We start from the raw sequence: 19,292 nt of genomic DNA, 5'->3' as shown, positions 1-19,292 counted from the left end.
GCGTTATTTCTTAATTGAAATGTTTTTAGTGCCACTCATGCACGGTGTGTCTTCAAATTCTCGTTTCTTCATTTGTGTCTTCTGTTTAACTGTCCACTAAATTTGTGTTCGTTCCCCTCACTTTGGATGTCCCTGACACGATATTAAACAATTAACTTTCCTTATTTGTTTGTCGTTTTCAGAAATTTTTGTTGGCCAGATGATCAATCAACGAATTTAAATCCCGTAAAGGTCAACAGGTTACAGTCAACAGTAATAATCTTTAAATTAAATTGATAATTCCCGTCTAAAATCTATAGATTAGTTATAACAAATAGAAAAAGAAGTAAAGAAAAAACACAACTTGATTGCCTGTATTAGTTGAAGCTGTTGAAAAGTTAAACTAAAACAGAACACAATTACCAAATAATAAAAATGAATTTAAATGTCAGGATTACTAAAAAGCTTCAAAATCTTCATAATCACTAACCATAAATTACCGTATCACTTCTTAAAGCTAAACGCTGTTCATTCCGAATTGTAAATAGACTGCAAATAACGACGCATTTGCAAGTACACTTCGGAAACTGTGTGAATGGTAACAGCCTTTAGTTGGAAAAGTTGGCCCAAGACAATCTCAGCATTAGGTTCAACTATAGGCTTGACTTCACGCACATCAACATTAGCACGGTCCATCGGCGGTTCAGTTGCCTCCCAATCTTGTTGCTCTACATCCAATAATTTGGGCTACGAAATAAAGAGAACATTAGTAAATAGTAATACAAGGTAAGTTTCGATAATGTCAAACTGGAAATTCGCGTCATCACCTGATCCAACTCTGGGTAATAGGCTTTGTCAATTCCAGCGCGAATTTTTAAGCTCATTAATCCAATGGAAGATAATTGACGGGGAGTGGTAGTTTTAATCGATTCATTATTGTTCCAATTTTCGCGGCATTCTTTGAGATGAGATTTCATTAAATGAATGAAACAAAGATGAAGACAGTAAAGGTCAAAGTTCGAGTTCTGATCCAGATTGCAATTAGATTCTAAATCTCTTAAAATTCATAAAGAAGACATTTTGAAAATAAAAATCTCATCCATTAATATTTTAAATATTTACTTAATTAAATCGATGAAAGGTTGAAGCCAACTGCCGACCTTATTCAAAACGTTTTTCAAGCGGCCTCCTGATCTTTGGTAAACAATTCTGTCGCTGACTAGAGGACGATTAATGTCCATGAAATGAACAACGCCAACATTTTCCAGCTGATTGTCACATCTATAAGTAAAAAACTGGTATTAGCACAAGACCTCATTTCACAGCCGTAAAACTATTACAACATACCTAAGACGCGTAGGTAATCCAAGTTCGGCAACACCAGATTGAAATAAACGTAATACTGTAGATGGATGGTTATTGTTGGAAACGTCAAGATAGGTAATGAAGCGTGAATACACATCTATACAAGCATGGATAACAAAGCCATATCTGTATAATAAAATTAACTATAATTATTCAATCAAAGTTCAAACTAAATGAAAATATACCCAGAAAGCTTGTAAAATCCACCAATGTGGAAAAGAGACAAAGGAGCAAGAACATTTTGATCATTCCTTTCTGTCAAAGATAGATTTAGCAATCCACTAACATTACCCTGCATTTCACCTAGTATGTTAGAATCATTACATGAAGACAAACAAATTGAATATTAATACTACTATTTTATATGAACTATGTGACAAAATTAATGAACCTTGTTGAATAGATCTACGATGTACTCTTAATGAAATTTTCATTAAGCGCAGATGTCTATAAATAGTTCCAACTGATACATTAAAATGTTCCGCCATATCTGCTGCCTTATATTTTCTTTCTAAATTCACAATCATATAAAATTTAAAAAATTATTAATGCCTCACATGCACAAAGGAATTTGGTTCAATGTTATTTTCTTACCAACAAGCTCTTTAATCTCTTTTTCTGTTATTTCACTTTTCGAAACCATGTTTCGTTAAGCCTGCAAGAAAAATATGCATTACATGTGAGATGTGAGAAGTTGTGCATTTTTTGTGAAAAGTTAGCTAATTATATTTGACTACAGCATCAAGTCAGTAAAAAGAATAAGTTGATGCACAAAATAGGAAATGCATATTGGTAAAAAGCTATCCATTATTCAAGTAAATTATTCACTAGCATTACAAATCATACCTCGTTGATAGGACGTAATACGATGAATAGTTTCAATTGTGGATAAGATCATACACGTGCAGACTTATGAAACGTATTTTTTACGTTAAATATGAACTAAGTGATGAGGATCAGACGAATACAAAGAAAATTAGCCTGATTCAATATCAAAACTAAAGAATGTGGATGAATTAAAACGTGATGTAGTTAACTAGCTATCAACAACACTAATGGAATTTGGCGTCAACTTTCCCTTGGTAACCAATGGTAACTAACACGTGAGTAGTGCAGGGATCAGCGCCACCGCCTCTTCGAGAGTGTTTGTTTTCTTTCTTCGTTTGATTTGTTTACGTCAGCTGTCACACGCGATTTGTAAACGCGAAACGAGAATTTTACTTAACCGTTAAAATAACAAAATATGGGCCATTTGAAAGAAAACGATCGCCAAGTATAATTCAATGGGCTAGAGAGAAAATTCCAAATGGAATGATAATGCCGCCATTTACAAAGTCCCATAACAACCAATTGCGAGTTGATTTGGTTTTTCGTCAGAGAAATCCCGCCCTGGCTTTTTTCCCCTTACCTCCACCTGCGATCTCGGCGTCCATGTACATAGGTAAAATAGAGAAGTTTTCTGGATGTATACTACACTGATACTCACACTATGCGACTCACCTATAATCAAGGGCTTGATTTGACTTGCAAATAATTTTACGAACAAGAATTTGATAGCAAAAATTTCATTCTTCATCAGAATGAATTGTGTTGCTAACTTTTTCAGAACGCATTTTTGTTTAACATTTATTTGTTGTGTTTTGTCCTTCATTGTGGCAACGCAGCTTCTTTCAGATTCGTGTTGTTTTTCGTTAAATCGCATGTTAAATCGCCAAAGTTCTGGAAATTCTGTTTGTTGATTCAGGTTATTATTATGTGTGTTTGCGCAAACGAGTTTTCCAATCTAGACTTTTACTGGCTTTTGCTTCAGTTGTTTGGAAACCAACCGTGCAACCAAAAGAAATCGAGATAGCGCATCCAGTGATGTTAAAAGGTCTCTATGGGAATTACCGGTGCATAGTGCGGCGGCATCCCTCTATAGTTTCGCCCCTCTACTTCGGAGAAGTGTTTTGAAGAATGTGCGAGGTGAACCCAGGACGTTTGACCTCGAGTAACCGTATATAACCCCGGAGCTTCCAGTGTTGAGTCATCATTCGCTCTAGATCTTTCAGTCAAGCAACACAATCATGCAGTCTCTCAACAAGTCGCTCTCGGCTCTTTCTCTCCAATCTCAGGTAATTTACGAATTATTTGTAATTTTGAATTTGTGTGAATGTTTGATTTAATATGCTATGCATGTACACAGGGCCAGTCAGCCACGTTATCGATGGAAGTGAGCTACACGTTCCATTCTCACCTGATTGGCAGATCTGGACAGAACATCAACCGTGTGATGGAAGACACTGAAACGCGCATTCATTTTCCGGATCGCAATCGCATCGCCGGCGAATCCAAGAGTAACAGCGTCGTCATTCGTGGTCCAATTGTCAATCTTGAAAACGCTCGTCAACGTATTCGAGTAAGTATTTTTTTTTAACCGTTAATATTCGTTGTATTCATGTTTGTTATTATTTAAAGGCAGATGTTCCGGTCGAGTTTATCGTTGATTGCAACATTGAAAAAATTAATTCAGTCGGCCAGACGAATTTGACCCACCACTTCTCGTCATCATTTGGCGTCCTGTTGCGTTTCTACCCCAAAATTGACGGAATCAGCTGTCAGGTTAACATCCGTGGCCATCAGGATCGCCTTCAACAACTTAAAGACTCTGTCGTCTATTTTGGACGTTTAACAGATACTCTTGTGGTAAGAAACAGTCTCTAATCATTTTCTCTTGTTCATTGATTTTGATTGTGTTTGTAATGTAATGTAGGATGCGGTTGTGGTGAAAGTGGAAACTTCTTTTGATCATGTGTGGCTTCTTCGTGACCAAGTCGACAAAATCATCGCTGCCACAGGTGCCGGAATTCGTTGCCCGGATGTTTCTGTCCTAAAGGAGCTACCGAAAAAGTATTGCGTTTGGATTCGTGGCTCTTTGGATCAAGTTTACAAGGCCAGCACCATGCTGAATGTAAGTTTTGATTCGTCTTTCAATTTTTATTTATTTTGGCTAATCATGTATTTTGATTTTATTTGTTAGGGACTGTTGCCGATGCAGTTAATGGCTCAAGTTCCATCTGATCGTTTTAATCGTTGTATTCTGGCTGATTCAAAAGAGGCTGACGTGATGATTCGTGTTGAGCGCACCACTTCGGACATGGTGACTATTCGATTCACTTCCTACGAATGGAACGCACGTATGTTCATTCATGTTTTCTTTTCATCTTCTACTTGACAGTAATCATTATTTTGTATTCCAGGAAACTTGTATGAAATGCTGAGACGTTGTCTAGAGCTTCCCAGCGATCAGACTGTCATTCCATCTTATTTACCGTCGATTTGGTTGGAGCTTGCTGAACTCACCCAGAATACTTTCAGTAAGTTAATTTGTTTTTTTCTTTACATGTTGGTTGTAATTTAGAATATTAATTTTCTTCACCACAGTTCTGTCTTCACTTAAACTGGCGGAATCGTCTTCTAGCCAAAGTGGCCCAGCACAGCAGCAGCTGGGCGTAATCGGCGTTGACATTCCTCAATCGTCCAGCACTTCCAGCTCGGATTCCGGAGCTACAAGTTTGTCATCTCCCCGTAAGACTCTTTTTAAAACATAGTTGTTTCTCTGATTGTATTATTTTAAAATCAAATTTATTTGACAGGTGCTGCAGATTCATGCATTCCAGCATCAATGGCTGCCTCGCGATTCGACCAGAATTCGTCTCGTCATTTGTCGCAGCTGCTGGACACTGTCGGACTCTCTCACTACGCAGGTAGAAACTTATTTGTTTTTATTTTTTGATTGCATTATTTGTAATTCTGTTTTTTTTTCTCTCAGATTTATTTGTCCAGAACGAAGTCGATCTGGCGATGTTTACAACCTTGAAGGACGAGGATTTCATCAGCATAGGAATCCGCTCGTTTGGTGCCCGGAAAATTATGTTGAATGCCATTCAAGGTAATTTAATCTTTCCCCCTTTATAAATGTGAGTTAATCAATTAACTCATTCTTTTTATTTCTTTAATCAGAGTTACGCCGCTGATCACCATCGTCGGCGGTGAATGAAGTCGCGGCCTTATTACCTGATCGGGTGTTTTTATCGTATAATTGATTCTTTCCTAATTCAGGACTTTTTTTTAAATTACTCCCTCACTTTAAAACCCTTGTGACCCTGTCGATTATGTGTCCATTGTCTTGAGGATTATTTACTACTTTTCCCATGATTCTCTTTGTATATACGACCACTTTACTTATGATTTTTCATTACAAGCATGACCAAAAAAATTCTCTTTTCTCTGCATTCATTTAAATATTTTAAGTTAAAAATGAGGTTAAATTAAATGAAATTTCTAGAAATGCAATCGTATTTAGCTGATGACACAGTCCAAATTCCTTTCTTACATGGTTGAAAGAACTTTTAAAAATAATGCTTTATAAGGAGAAACGAATAAACAGTTTCCCGCTTTCTTATAATCTTTTGAAAGTTTTCGACGTGATGTTGTGCTCTTAATTCATATGTCATAATAAATAAATAGTTTGCACGGCGCCTTTCAAGATTCACAGCTTTCACAGCTTGCATACGGGCCCCAAGGTCTTCGAAATGTTATCACGTTCCCTTGAAATGCGTGGCTATACTATACCTTTACAAAATTCCGACGGTACGTGACGCCGAGTCACAGAAATTGATGGCGATGACGCACCTTTTTCCTCGACTCCCATTCACGATGGTTCGGGAGGTGACTGCGGCAAAGTCACCATGACTTTGCAGTTGGATACAACAGAAGGCGTAACAGCTTACGCAATATTGTATAAGAGGCGGTGGCGGCACGCTTTCCTTGTTCAGTAACAGTTCACGCACGAAGGAGGAATGGCCGACTGCATGAAGAAACAAGGAAATAACATCGGGCAGGATGTTGTCGTTCTCCACCAGCTCGACCGAGGAGTTTTCACGCCGAACATTTCACCTTTCCCGCTCAAATTAGAAACGTATCTCCGAATGGCTAACATTCCTTATCAGGTAGACATTTAATAACTAAAAATTTCCATTCAACATTTTTAATCAAATTGTGGCTTATTTAGAATGATTTTAAGAATCCAATTGGACCGAAGGGCAAGACGCCGTGGATCACGTTGAACGGCGTGAATTACTCGGACTCTCAACTCTGTTTGGAAATGTTGGCCAAAAGATTCCATAAAGATTTCAGCTCCCATTTGTCGGCGGAAGAACAAGCCGTCGCTCGATCTCTCCAAATCATGGCGGAAGAACATTTCTACTGGTAGATGTGACCTTTCATGTCATTTTGAAATTTAAACTTTTATTTTTTATTTTTATATTCAGGTTGATTGTACTCCAGCGAGTTGTTTACACCAAAGGTAAAACCTTGTTCCAAATTCAGACGAGTTTCCCGTCGATATTACGTCTGGTGATGCCAATCATGGTTCGCAGGGTTAAAAGCCAAACTCAGGCTCAAGGAATGGGCAGACACACCAAAGAAGAAGCTATCGAAATGGGCATGAAGGACTTGCGGGCCATGTCAGCATTTCTTGGTATTTTAATAGAATAAGATTTAGTTTTCATGTGGAAATAGATTGGACGTTTATTTATATTTTCTTTCCAGGTACTAAGCCGTATTTTATGGGAGAGAAGCCAACTGAAATGGACTGTTCCATGTTTGGCATTTTGGCCCAGGTTGTTTGGTCCTTGCCAGGCTCGCCGTTCGAGTCGCATATGAACGGTAGATTTAATTGAATAACTATATAATTAATGAGATGCTTTTAAGTTAATGATTTTTTGACAATATTAGGGGAATTTGTAAATTTGAGGAGTTTCTGCAACCGGATGAAAAGTAAATTCTGGCCTGATTGGGATCAATGTCTCGCATCTCCACAGGCATAAAACCATAAAACCAAATAATGTTACAATGTCACATACGAATCATTTTTCATTATCGTTAACGTTAGCAGATTCTTAATACAAAGATTTTTATTAATTATTACAGCTTTTTTTCCTTGAAATTATCCGTTTGAAATTCTTTGCTGTAAAAATAAATGAGATCCTAAAGGGTCCGCTGTTTTATGCCAAAATGTTTTCCAGATGCGGCTGGAATTCGATAGTGAAATTCAAATTGCAAAAAGGAATGGCTTTCAAGCAATAAAATGGATTTCCAAGCTGTTTTTCTCCCTCCCGACTATACGTGACTTGTTTTGATTCAAATCGATTTCTGCAATTTGTCGAACACTATGCTGGTTACCTACTTGCTATGCTATATTGACCTTGCGTACCGTTATCAAGGTCATTCATGTGTGAACGTTTAAATGACGCAGAGAAATTGTGCCGTTTGGATTTAGTCGAGATTTAGTCTTCCAGTAAGATTCACTGCAATAAGGTACACATTTTTTAGAAAGTGTGATTTCTCCTGTGGTAAGAGGTGACACTCCAAGGAGAGAATGAAGGTCGTTTGCTGCGGTATTTGTTAGCTACAGGTGTTCATTTCAGCTGGCTGGTGACACAAATATAACAGCAGCTGGAATTCGGAATCTTTTTTGAAAACATCTTTTGCCCTAGCAACAAAAGTCATTTAGGATTTTTTTTTTTTTAATTTGAATTAAAATCAACAGGGAGTGTTGATATACTGTATTGGTTTTATAACATCTATAGGTGTTTGCCCCGCAAGTGATTTGCCTTTAAATGTTAAGAGTTACGCATCTTCAGGCGAAGTAGATTTCTAATTTGTTTTATAACCTGTCGTATAATACCTTTAGCCTTGATATTGAGGATTGTCCGTTGGATGAACGCCAGTGCTTGAAGACCTTGACTCGTGCTTCGAGTTTCCAATGTAAGCGTCGATAAAACGATGTTACTTGTATAGGGAAAGAGCTACAAATTGATTTCATCTGGACACCGGAACGCTTTTACTGCTGGCGTGTTACTGTACGCTGGTGTTTCGCTCTGTCTTTCTTCCATGTTCCCAGTATAACCATTTATCGGCCATAAGTTTTGTTGAGAATCGTTTCAGGGATGGCCGTCGTCGGAAAACCAATCACAAAAGCTATAAATATTCTAAACTTTATGAGAGAAAGAATCTTTCAGCGTAGTCTATGGTTCGGCGGATGCTGTTTAGCCTTTTTGTTAATTTTAATGGCGCCACTTGTCTACCACTGTTTAGCCCTATTTCCCCCTTTCCCCTGTCAATCTAAGTCATCTTCTTTGTGATCTCGTCCTTTCCAATTTTTCTGAACTGAAGTGACTCTTGCCCTGAAAGGTATTTTAAATTGTGACCATGTTATACCTAACCAATATTGATTTACCATGTCTGTGCTCCTTTTTAGATAATTACTTGTATTCGCGTTTTGAGTATTGTGACCAAATTGTTCTGACGTGCAGTCTCAGACGTCGTCGACACATGCAATTTGTGACAAGGTGGCAATTCCCATACTTCCTCTCTTAGGTATTAGCTTTACTGTTTGTTCTCTGTCGACTCCACTAAGTTTTATTGCTACTCCCAGGTTGTGTGTGTGTTGTGCCCTATATGTGCATGAGTGTGTCCAGGACGGACCACTCTTATTTCCATTTCCCCATCGAAGACTGGTCTCCAGGTATTTTTACTTCTCGTGCTTTACTTGAATTGTTAGTGACTCCCTTTTACTCGAATAGGATTGATGTTGATGATGATGGATGCCTGATTATGTGTCGATGTTCTGATTCTGACAGTGACTTGATGTTACACGACAGACATTGATTGCTTTTAAATACAGTCCACTACTACTTGTCCGACCTCGAGTTATCATCTGGTCCTTCGAACCGGAGCTACCGGCATCGTTCTGAATCACGCTGTTCAGCATTTGATTCGACTTCGACTGGCGTTGTAGCAGACCTGCCCACGCCTTCAGCATTTGATTCGACTTCGACTGGCGTTGTAGCAGACCTGCCCACGCCTTCAGCGTTTTGATTCGACTTCAACTGGCGTTGTAGCAGACCTGCCCACGCCTCATCTTCAGCATTTCATTCGACTTCGACTGGCGTTGTAGCAGACCTGCCCACGCCTTCAGCGTTTTGATTTGACTTCAACTGGCTTTGTAGCAGACCTGCCCACGCCTCTTCAGCATCTGATTCGACTTCGACTGGCGTTGTAGCAGACCTGCCCACGCCTTCCAGCATTTGATTTGATTTGCCTGCCGTTAAAACCGACCGGCCACGCTGATCAGCGTTGAATTGACCTGCGCTGTGGCGCCTTGACAAAGATTGTCTGCCGTTAAGCAGACCCGACCAAGCCAACGAGAACCAAGTTGGAAGGAACTGACCAGTTCCAGCTAAGAGGATCCTTGCCCGTCAAGCAGAGCCGACTACTCGACGAGAACCAAGTTGGGGAGTTCAGCTATAGACCGACGGTGTTCCAGGATCCTAATTTTACCCTCATTTGAACTGACTAAGAGCCTGCCGTTAAGCAGGCAACCCAGGAGACGAAGATTCTCCATCGACGAGCAGAGCTGCCATCCACTACGTTGCTGTTAGCTCTGATCCTTCGCTGTCTCCTAGCCCTTTTCATCATGGCGGAGGATATTGCAGCATTCACCATCGACCAATGCAGGGCCCGCCAGAAAGTACTGCGCTTTAAGATAACCGGATGCTGCACCCGTATGCGGAAAGTTATAACCAACAAGCTTTCACGCCGTGAAGCCACGCGCCTCCTGGATGAGGCTCGCACCCTCCTTGGTGATTCCGGCCCGATTAATGACCGTTTATTGGAGCTGTTGGAGGAGGCTGAAGGAGAGCAACAACAAGAAGCCTTCCTGCGTTACGGAGGAGATGTTGACGGAGTGGCGGACGAGGTGGCTGCTTATATCTCTAGCCGAGAGGGGGATTCAGCTTCCGTCCCTGGATGGGATCCTACAGATCCGGAAGTAATCGCAGCCCGACAACGAGCCCAAGACGCCACGAAGGTCTACGAGGAGGCCGCCAAAGCAGCCGAAGAAGCATTGAAGGAGATGGAGGCAGCCAAGCAGTCCGTTCAGGACCTAGGGGAGGAGAAGGACTTAAATGGAGATCGGGAGGACGATTTTAAGTCGATTATCTCCGTACCCCCGTACAAACCGGTAGCACGAGTTCATGCTCCGGATGAATGGATCACCAACTATTGCAGTGGAAGAGAGAAGCCCTTCGTTTATTCCGGTGATCATCGCCATACATCGGTTCGAGTTGATTTGGAGGTTTACTCTGGGCGCGCTCTGGATTGGTTTGAGTGGATCGACCTCTTTCACTCACTCGTACACCAGACCGGCAAGGCACCTGGAGAGAAGCTGGCGATTTTGAAGAGGAACGTACGGGGAGAGACGGCCGATTTAGTTTACGGATTAGGTGGAGGTGAGCTGGCCTACAAGGAGTCTCTCCGACGTTTGAAAGAGACATGTGGCAGCCGTGCAGTTATCCGTGCAGCACACCTTCAAGCCTTGGATCGAGTCGAGCCTCCGACGCCCGCTACCTTCCGTAGATTTGCCGAAAAGGTGAGGACTCACCTCTTCAATCTCACCTGGATCGGGGAGACCGGCCATGCTGATTTGATCGAGCGGCTCACGCAGAAACTTCAGCCCCAGGATCGGTTGCACTGGAATGACGGCCAGCGTGGAGGATTGGAGCGGCGCACCATGAACGAGTTCGGCCACTGGCTATGTACGCGAGCGGCTGCCTACCAGAATGCATACTCCATTGCCGCCGAACAGCACCAGGAAAGCAACAATCCAGCTCGGCCACCCCAGACGGGAAACAACCCGCATCATCAGAAGAGGCATTCACGGGCCCACCAGGCCTCCACCAATCACCGAGCCGGACCGGCTCGAGGGGCTCCTGCCCCTACGCCTCGTGAGGGAACGACACCAGCATCCAAGCCTCCATATTGTTTTAAATGTGAGGGTGAGCATCGGTTGGCTGATTGCCAATTCTTCAAGAATATGCCCGTTGCTGGACGAATGACCTTCATCATGGTGCGTGGCCTGTGTTACTGTTGCTTCGGCGTACGACATGGAGCTGGCAACTGTAGCTTCAAGAAAGAATGCGGCAAGGACGGATGCAAGACGTTCCACCACCCTCTGATCCACACTGACCGGGGACTTCCGGAGAGAACGGGCACCTCACATTCGGCCAGAGCAACGTCCGGTACTATCGCCTTTGGTGTGATCCGCCTCGACGCTATGAATGCTGACGGGGAGCTGGTGCCCATCAATGTTATGTTGGACGCCGGGAGCAACACAACTTTCATCCGTGAGGGATTAGTACGTTCGCTCCGGATTTCAGGCGAGCGACAGACACTTCGGATCCAGGGAGTAGCTGATGCGGCTTCAACGCATCCGAATTCAGAAGAATTGTTTCTCCAGCTGAAAACGGCCTTCGGTGACATGGTGACCCTTAGGGGCTCGACCTTAAAGACCGTGACACAGCCAGTTCCCGTGTACAATTGGGAGCAGCTTCGCCACCGTTGGACCCACCTTAACGACTTGCCGCCGCTACGCAGTTCCGGCGGAAGAATCGACGTCCTGATTGGTTTGAACCATACAACGCTCATCACACCGACAGATTATCGACTTGGAGCCGACGACGAGCCAGCAGCTATCAAGACCAGGCTTGGATGGACAATCCTTGGTGTGCTGGGATCTGGATCGACGACGGAGGCCCTCTGCCACCGTGCCTTTGCCTCATCAGACGTACACATCACAGCGGAGCTGGTGGAACAACTACGACGATTCTGCGACACCGAATCATTCGGTACCGAGTATCAGGGTGCCGGAATGTCCACCGAAGATCGACGGGCAGTCGCGAAGCTGGACGCTGAGACCAAGAAGCTGGATGTGGGTTACCAGGCCCCAATTCTCTGGAAGGATGAAGAGCCTCCATTGCTGCCCGACAACCGGAGTGTAGCTGATTCCCGTATTCGTCCGCTTTTGAACAAATTTACAAGAGATCCAGCCTATGAGAAACACTATCGAGAGTCGATGGCCAAGAACTTTGCTGAAGGTTATGCAAGGCGGCTGTCTACCACAGAGGTCGAGGAGCGGCCAACTCGATATTGGCTGCCCCATTTTGCAGTACCCAAGGTTGCCGGTCGTCCTGAGCTGCGGTTGGTGTTCGACGCAGCTGCCAAGTACCGCGGGAGGAGCCTCAATGATTACGTCACACCTGGTCCAGCACTTCAAAATCCGCTCCCAGCGGTAATTCTACACTTCCGGGAAGGAGAGGTGGCGTGGTCGGCAGACATAGGAGCCATGTTCAGCCGGATCCGACTAGACGACGTGGATCGACGCTACCTTCGATTCCTCTGGCCGGAAGAGGACGGAACATTGACAACGTGTGAGATGACACGGGTGACCTTTGGTGTCTCATGTTCGCCCTATACGGCTATCCGAACGACCTGGAGAGCAGCAGACGACGCCGCCGTAGACCAGGGTGAGGCAGCAGCCGCCATCCGGAGGTACCTCTACGTGGACGATTACCTGGATTCCAGCAAGACCACTGACGAGGCGCTGCGCCGGGCGACAGCAGTCAACAAGGCTCTGAGCAGTGGCGATTTCCATCTGAATCATTGGGTGAGCAACGACGCACGCCTGCTGGAGCAGCTCTCGCTACCAGATCCAAAGGAGAGTGGCGTCAACACGGTCAACCTTGGCGCTGACGACGCCGAGATGGTCCTGGGCGTCACCTGGAGGCCAGCCACTGATGTTTTGGGGTTTCGTGTCCGGTTGGCAGAGATCAACTACACCCGGGCCGGGCTCCTTTCGAAGGTTGCCGGATTATTCGATCCCCTTGGCGCCGCTGCTCCAATCACCGTTAAGGCCAAGATACGACTACGCCACCTTGGCGTGAAAGGCCTGAAGTGGGAGGATGCGGTGACTGGACCAGACCGTGAATGGTGGGAGAGCTATTTTGACACAATGCAGCAGCTAAAGACGGTGGAATTTGCCCGCTGCCTCTTTCCGGATGAGGACCGAATCGTCCGGACCGAACTGGACACTTTCGTGGACGCCTCTGAGGAGGCCTGCGCCGCCGCCGTGACAAAGTTGGCGCCGCTGAAAACAGTGTCCGTGTGCAAGTTGGAGCTGAACGCTGGACTTCTTGGAGCGCGTTTGGCCCGTTTTGTGGAATCTTCATTGACCCGGAAGATCGCAGCGCGTCGTTTCTGGACCGATAGCAGTACGGTGCGCAACTGGGTTCGAGCGCTATCTGGTGACTACCAGGTCTACGTGAGCAATCGTATCGGTGAAATCCAGACCCTATCGGACCCTTCAGAGTGGCGTTTCGTCCCGGGAGTCCTAAACCCAGCGGATGCGGCGACCCGCTCTCAACTGGATGACCGGGCAATCCCAGCGTGGTGGTTGGACGGACCACCCTTCTTGTATCAAGAGGAGACGGCCTGGCCGCAAGACCTCCCCTGGACCTTGGAGAAGGCGGAGATGCGTGGGGCCCGCGCCCATGTGAGTGATGTCGTGTCGGAGAAGATAGTGCCATTCGACTGGAAGACGGTGAGGATAGCTGCCAGCGACGTGCCTACTCTCATCAGATTAGAGAATGACTATCTCGATCTCGTCCGACGGTGCCAGAGGGAGACCTATCCCGAGGAGATAAGCAGACTGGAGCGTGGAAAAGTGATTCGCCCTACATCACCCTTGCAGCCCTTGACCCCCTTTTTGGATGCTGACAAGGTGTTGCGGCTTGGAGGCCGTCTCAGCAGAGCGAAGTTACCGTACGAGGTCCTCCATCCGCCGATTCTGAATGGCCGACATCTGTTAGCGCGAGCAATCATCCGCGCCTTTCATGAGCAGCTTCATCATTCCGGAACCGACATGGTGCTTGCCCAGGTGCGACAACATTTCTGGATCACAGCAGGAAGAGAGGCGGTCAAGAGAGCTCGCAACGAGTGTCTGGCGTGTCGGCGTTTCCGACCAAAAGCAGCGCTACAGATGATGGCGGACGTTCACAGGGCCCGGCTAGGTGCTCACCAGCCTCCGTTCACCTACACCTCCGTCGACTATTTCGGCCCCATTGACATCGCCTATCACAGAGGGACGGCCAAGCGATGGGGCGCCCTGTTTACGTGTTTAGTGACGCGTGCCGTGTACGTCGACGTGGCGATCTCTCTATCAGCCAACGATTTCTTGCTGGTTTTGCGCCGCTTCGTTTCTATCTACCGCAAGCCAGCTGAGATGTTCTCCGACAACGGAACTAATTTGACCGGGGCGGAGCGACTATTACGTGAAGAGCTGGAGAGACTAAAGGAGAGTTCGGCGTTGGAGACGGAGCTCAAAGCTCTCGGGATTCGATGGTGGTTCCAGCCAGCCCAGACACCCCACTTTGGTGGAGCTCACGAATCACTGGTGCGTTCGGTCAAGCGAGCGCTCTACCCAGTGCTGGACAAGGAGTTGAACGGACAGCGTAATCCGAGCGAGGAGATTCTTCGGACGCTCCTGTTTGAGGTGTCAGGACTGCTCAATTCCCGCCCTCTGACTTATGTCAGCTCAGATGTTGACGATATTCGGCCCTTGACGCCGAACGATTTTTTGAATCGCGCGCCAATTGCGGATCTACCGGCGGGTGATTTCTCTCGTGCCTTACCACGGGACCACTACCGGTACGTTCAACGGATGGCGGACCGCTTCTGGGAGCTGTGGCATGGAGCATTCCTGCAGTCCATGACCTCGCGACGCAAATGGACAAGACCAGCCCGGAACTTAGCGGTTGGCGATTTCGTGCTCGACGATTGGAAGGATGCACCGCGAGGACGCTGGCGGACCGGAAGAGTTGTGAGAACGTATCCGGGAAAGGATGAACTAGTTCGAGCGGTAGACGTCGAGTTTTCTACAGGGATATTGCGCCGTGGAGCTAATCAACTCGCCTTATTGGAACCAAGCTCACTCGCTCCGGAAGCCGGATCCAGTTCGGGGGAGAATGGTTCGGCGGATGCTGTTTAGCCTTTTTGTTAATTTTAATGGCGCCACTTGTCTACCACTGTTTAGCCCTATTTCCCCCTTTCCCCTGTCAATCTAAGTCATCTTCTTTGTGATCTCGTCCTTTCCAATTTTTCTGAACTGAAGTGACTCTTGCCCTGAAAGGTATTTTAAATTGTGACCATGTTATACCTAACCAATATTGATTTACCATGTCTGTGCTCCTTTTTAGATAATTACTTGTATTCGCGTTTTGAGTATTGTGACCAAATTGTTCTGACGTGCAGTCTCAGACGTCGTCGACACATGCAATTTGTGACAAGGTGGCAATTCCCATACTTCCTCTCTTAGGTATTAGCTTTACTGTTTGTTCTCTGTCGACTCCACTAAGTTTTATTGCTACTCCCAGGTTGTGTGTGTGTTGTGCCCTATATGTGCATGAGTGTGTCCAGGACGGACCACTCTTATTTCCATTTCCCCATCGAAGACTGGTCTCCAGGTATTTTTACTTCTCGTGCTTTACTTGAATTGTTAGTGACTCCCTTTTACTCGAATAGGATTGATGTTGATGATGATGGATGCCTGATTATGTGTCGATGTTCTGATTCTGACAGTGACTTGATGTTACACGACAGACATTGATTGCTTTTAAATACAGTCCACTACTACTTGTCCGACCTCGAGTTATCAGTCTATAAATTTCTAATTTGCCTATCCGCAGCACCGCGTATAATCCAGAGGAAAAGTTTTCTTTCTCTTAGCGCATTTTTGCACGGTAATATTTTATTACCTCACAGCATCTTGTTGCGCATCCAACCGACTCATGTCAATTTTCACTTCTCAGTGAGTTTATTAATTCTAGTGTTTATCGATCTAACCTTGATGAAACCCACGTTATCCCAATGCAAAATTCCAATCCTTACGCGAAAAAGGTCATCAGACATGCCATTCGCATCCTATAGCAAGTGGAATGTATTTATCAATGTCACTAGTATGGCAACAGATTTTTTTTAAAGAGTTTCTGACCATAAGTTGCAACCATCTGCCTCAGGTAACCGCATTATTCAATCAATACAAGGATGCGATTTGCAGCGTGATTTTAATTAGCAGAGGCAAATTGAGCAAATTGAGCAAAGTTTCTGGGGGTGTAGCTCAGTGGTAGAGCATCCGACTGCAGATCGGAATGTCCCCGGTTCAACCCCAGGTGCCCCCTGATAAATAATAAAAGGAAGAATAACAAATCGTTTTTTTTTTTTAAACAAGAAGAATTAGCTCGAGAGACTCCATTGATAAACTAAGATTAATATTAAAACAGGTACTGAATGCAAGTCGATCCTGTGTTCATCCAATTAGTGCGTGAATCGGTTGCATATGTATTCTGCTAAATTCACATCGAGATGTGAAGGTGCACCCATCATTCTAAACCGTTCGTTCACTCGGTAATATGCAAAGTTATTATAATTAATTAAGGCCCAGTGTGAAGTCAATGAAGTTTGAAGTACGAACGTGCTCCCAGATTGAAAACTACTCCAAAATCCCTTTTGCTTAATATAATAAAAAAAACATATCTAATTTAAATTATTGTCAAATAGGTAGGCCTATAACTATTCACCGCCCTTTATATTTTTAAACTTGACAGTTTTTCTCAAAATGTTTGTTTTTGGCGGGAGTCCTCGAAGAAAAGACATGTAAAAATGGCAATGTCGTTTTAACAATGGCTGCACGAATAATAGATGTGAACAAATTATCATAAATGTGATGTTTGTGTTTCATGCAGTCAGTTTCATGTCTGTGCTGTTTATCAGGTGAATAACTTAAAAACTAAGAAACAAAATTGTAAGATTATGGAGACTTTAATTGAGAGGAGTAACTTGATCCAAACTTTTAAAATGTTGGTTCTTTATTAGTACTTTTCATGTAAGCATAGACTTCTATGATAGACAGTCTATGATGTATGCTTGTAAGCCCCCATAGTCCCAGACAATGGCATGGCAGCATGGTTTGCCATTTACTTTGTTCCTAATCTAATTTCCCAATTACCTTTTATCTTTATGCAGAATTGAGTACTGAGGTAGTCATCAACACCAACAAGTTTTGCTTGCCGGTATAAAAATTGTTATGAGCAGCAGTCACAGCTTCATCGATGTGGTATGTTTCATCTAGGTTATGTATGATTAGATGACTTGCTTTTAAAAGTGCAGTCTGCTACTATCGTTGAATAAAAATGAATGTTCACCAATTGCCACATTTTCAAGTTTTTGTTGTTTGTACGTGGTTTCCATAAATATTTCCCATAACATTTATACTCTTTTTTTTCATGCAGGTAAATAGGATCCCGTTCGATGGCGAATCCACCGATGTCGGGCTATACCCCTTTTCCTCGTGTACAATCATGTGTTTGGGAACGCATTCACGAGGGCGCCGCTCCCCTTATCCCGTGTGACGTATCAACTTTTCTGCGGAAGGAGCCCTTGGAGATACCTGGCTGTATTTCCCAGGCTTCAAGGTAGGAACAGTTACCTATATTTTCCCTATTTTCGTATTCGTTAAACATCCCTCAACTGCTGGTTTGGTTTGGCAAGTTGCTCAACTGACAGCAAAATACAGCGAGCAAATGAGTATCATTTTTTAAAAGCCATCAGATTCTTTTGCCATTTGCGTATTCTTGAAAATGTCCTCATGTCCGAATGTTAAGCGAATAGTGCTTTTCATCTTGGATAAACCAGGCCATTTGATCGATCTAGAGTAAGAATATCGGACATCGTTGTGAATAACTTGATATCAGAACAGTTTCGCAATCATAGAAATAACCTGAAAAGTTAGGATTTATATAACTCAGTTTTATCCCAGGGAGCCCTAAAATAATCCTCTTCATTGTTGCAGTCAAGTACATTTTAAATGATTAGTGTTGAAGCCTTCATCGGGTTGTAGAATGACTTTTTTCGATACTTCCTTGGAAATTCGGTTCACTTTAGTGCTGGTTTTAGCTAGGGGGATAAACTTTTGAGGAAACAGTCTAAAACGCGGTCGACAGAGCTTCCGTGTCATTGCAGAAAAAAATTGCTGACTCTTGTACATATCTGAAATGAGCAGCAGGTCAGTAGTTGTCGGTAAAACTTCTGTTTCATCATTTGCAAGAAATCCCCCTTGAAGAAAATGTCTTGTGGCTCACGTATGAGTAACTAGATGAGATATTTCTACCAACACTTCCTTCTGATCAAAGTATCGATATCATTATCGATCGAATATCATTATTTCTTTTCAATTCTACCACTGCCTCTAACTATCTTTCATGTATGAATATGTTTTGAAGACTGTCCGACAGTTTGTCGTTGGAATGTACGAATGACAAGAGCTCTAGCTCTAACCACTGCCTCTTTTGACTTTCGTTGCATTTCTATAGATATGTTCTTTTTTCTTTTTTTTTTTTTTCGGTTCGATATCTGTAAAAGCTTATGTTGGCCATTTTGTTGAGAGGATAGCATTGTGGTGTACCTTTTTTAAATGCTCGTAGCTGATCGAATCATCGTGAATAAGGGTATGGTAGATGACTTGTTGGTTCCGTTTTTTTTAAATTTGCAACAGAATTTCCTTTTTTTTTTCTCTTTCTATCGTTACAACAAAGTTATTAGTCTAAACTTAGAGCAAACAATGGAAAAAGAAACAATAGAAGGTGACGCACCCTTTTGTTGTTGTTGTTTTTTGTTGTTGTTTTTTTTTGTCGTTTTTTATCTAATTTCTCGAAGCGATTGATGAAGCTACTAAAAAAAAAGCTGCCCTGCTACTTGAAATTGGGAAATGTTTTGATTGCCCCAAAAGTTTTTCCGAAGTTCTACAATGGCATTTAGTTCAACTTCATTTCGGGTGTTAACAGCAAAGTCGAAATTGTATAGAAGGATTTCCCGCGTCCATGACACGGTAAATGGGCATTCGTAGGTAATTAGCCAGAATTTGCTGTACAATTTAAATTTTCGCCAGTCCTGTTCCCACAAATTTTTTTTTTGCAAAACCCTTTCGAATTTAAAATATTCCCGTTTGCTTATTT

The 19,292-nt window shown here is 43.7% G+C and overlaps 4 protein-coding genes, 1 long non-coding RNA gene and 1 other non-coding gene across 6 annotated transcripts; 5 read left to right on the top strand and 1 right to left on the bottom strand.

The window, feature by feature from the left end:
- Nucleotides 1-326: 326 nt before the first annotated feature.
- On the bottom strand, nt 327-2,417 carry LOC124337083. Its single transcript, XM_046791125.1, has 8 exons — nt 2,191-2,417; nt 1,939-1,999; nt 1,736-1,855; nt 1,530-1,647; nt 1,327-1,470; nt 1,102-1,260; nt 807-1,035; nt 327-726 (listed from the first exon to the last, which is right to left on the bottom strand). The coding sequence occupies exons 2-8, from the start codon at nt 1,985-1,987 to the stop codon at nt 508-510; spliced, it is 1,038 nt and encodes a 345-aa protein (XP_046647081.1). The 5' UTR covers nt 1,988-1,999; nt 2,191-2,417; the 3' UTR covers nt 327-507.
- Nucleotides 2,418-3,123: 706 nt separating this feature from the next.
- On the top strand, nt 3,124-5,596 carry LOC124337743 (protein bicaudal C homolog 1-A-like). Its single transcript, XM_046791770.1, has 10 exons — nt 3,124-3,458; nt 3,530-3,742; nt 3,802-4,029; nt 4,097-4,294; nt 4,364-4,520; nt 4,584-4,700; nt 4,768-4,911; nt 4,980-5,090; nt 5,156-5,275; nt 5,347-5,596. The coding sequence occupies exons 1-10, from the start codon at nt 3,411-3,413 to the stop codon at nt 5,358-5,360; spliced, it is 1,350 nt and encodes a 449-aa protein (XP_046647726.1). The 5' UTR covers nt 3,124-3,410; the 3' UTR covers nt 5,361-5,596.
- A 553-nt stretch (nt 5,597-6,149) lies between these two features.
- LOC124337143 (failed axon connections homolog) lies at nt 6,150-7,307 on the top strand. The gene is made up of 5 exons (XM_046791210.1): nt 6,150-6,335; nt 6,398-6,594; nt 6,657-6,865; nt 6,937-7,053; nt 7,123-7,307. Exons 1-5 carry the CDS (start codon nt 6,186-6,188, stop codon nt 7,212-7,214), a joined length of 765 nt encoding a protein of 254 aa, XP_046647166.1. The 5' UTR covers nt 6,150-6,185; the 3' UTR covers nt 7,215-7,307.
- A 1,528-nt stretch (nt 7,308-8,835) lies between these two features.
- Nucleotides 8,836-15,271, top strand: LOC124337741. The gene is made up of 2 exons (XM_046791769.1): nt 8,836-8,914; nt 8,973-15,271. The coding sequence occupies exon 2, from the start codon at nt 9,866-9,868 to the stop codon at nt 15,269-15,271; it is 5,406 nt and encodes a 1,801-aa protein (XP_046647725.1). The 5' UTR covers nt 8,836-8,914; nt 8,973-9,865.
- Nucleotides 15,272-16,388: 1,117 nt separating this feature from the next.
- Trnac-gca lies at nt 16,389-16,460 on the top strand. The gene has a single exon. It is a non-coding gene; the product is annotated as a tRNA-Cys (tRNA).
- Nucleotides 16,461-16,965: 505 nt separating this feature from the next.
- On the top strand, nt 16,966-17,658 carry LOC124337398. Its single transcript, XR_006917321.1, has 3 exons — nt 16,966-17,052; nt 17,305-17,395; nt 17,571-17,658. It is a non-coding gene; the product is annotated as an uncharacterized LOC124337398 (long non-coding RNA).
- The last annotated feature ends 1,634 nt before the right edge of the window (nt 17,659-19,292 follow it).

This window comes from Daphnia pulicaria, chromosome 4, assembly GCF_021234035.1.
Source record: "Daphnia pulicaria isolate SC F1-1A chromosome 4, SC_F0-13Bv2, whole genome shotgun sequence".
Lineage (NCBI taxonomy): Eukaryota > Metazoa > Arthropoda > Branchiopoda > Diplostraca > Daphniidae > Daphnia > Daphnia pulicaria.
Note: the sequence above shows the minus strand (reverse complement) of the source record. Positions and strands in the feature narration are given on the sequence as shown.

Bases quoted from the DNA above. Each gene is read 5' to 3' on its own strand.
- LOC124337741 (XM_046791769.1), top strand. From the start codon at position 9,866: ATGGCGGAGGATATTGCAGCATTCACCATCGACCAATGCAGGGCCCGC.
- LOC124337083 (XM_046791125.1), bottom strand. From the start codon at position 1,987: ATGGTTTCGAAAAGTGAAATAACAGAAAAAGAGATTAAAGAGCTTGTT. The intron at 1,648-1,735 runs GTTCATTAATTT...CTAACATACTAG, and splicing joins TCGTAGATCTATTCAACAAG to GTGAAATGCAGGGTAATGTT. The intron at 1,036-1,101 runs GTAAATATTTAA...ATGAATTTTAAG, and splicing joins CCTTTCATCGATTTAATTAA to AGATTTAGAATCTAATTGCA.
- LOC124337743 (XM_046791770.1), top strand. From the start codon at position 3,411: ATGCAGTCTCTCAACAAGTCGCTCTCGGCTCTTTCTCTCCAATCTCAG. The intron at 3,459-3,529 runs GTAATTTACGAA...GCATGTACACAG, and splicing joins CTCTTTCTCTCCAATCTCAG to GGCCAGTCAGCCACGTTATC. The intron at 3,743-3,801 runs GTAAGTATTTTT...TATTATTTAAAG, and splicing joins ACGCTCGTCAACGTATTCGA to GCAGATGTTCCGGTCGAGTT.
- LOC124337143 (XM_046791210.1), top strand. From the start codon at position 6,186: ATGGCCGACTGCATGAAGAAACAAGGAAATAACATCGGGCAGGATGTT. The intron at 6,595-6,656 runs GTAGATGTGACC...TTTTATATTCAG, and splicing joins GCGGAAGAACATTTCTACTG to GTTGATTGTACTCCAGCGAG. The intron at 7,054-7,122 runs GTAGATTTAATT...TGACAATATTAG, and splicing joins GTTCGAGTCGCATATGAACG to GGGAATTTGTAAATTTGAGG.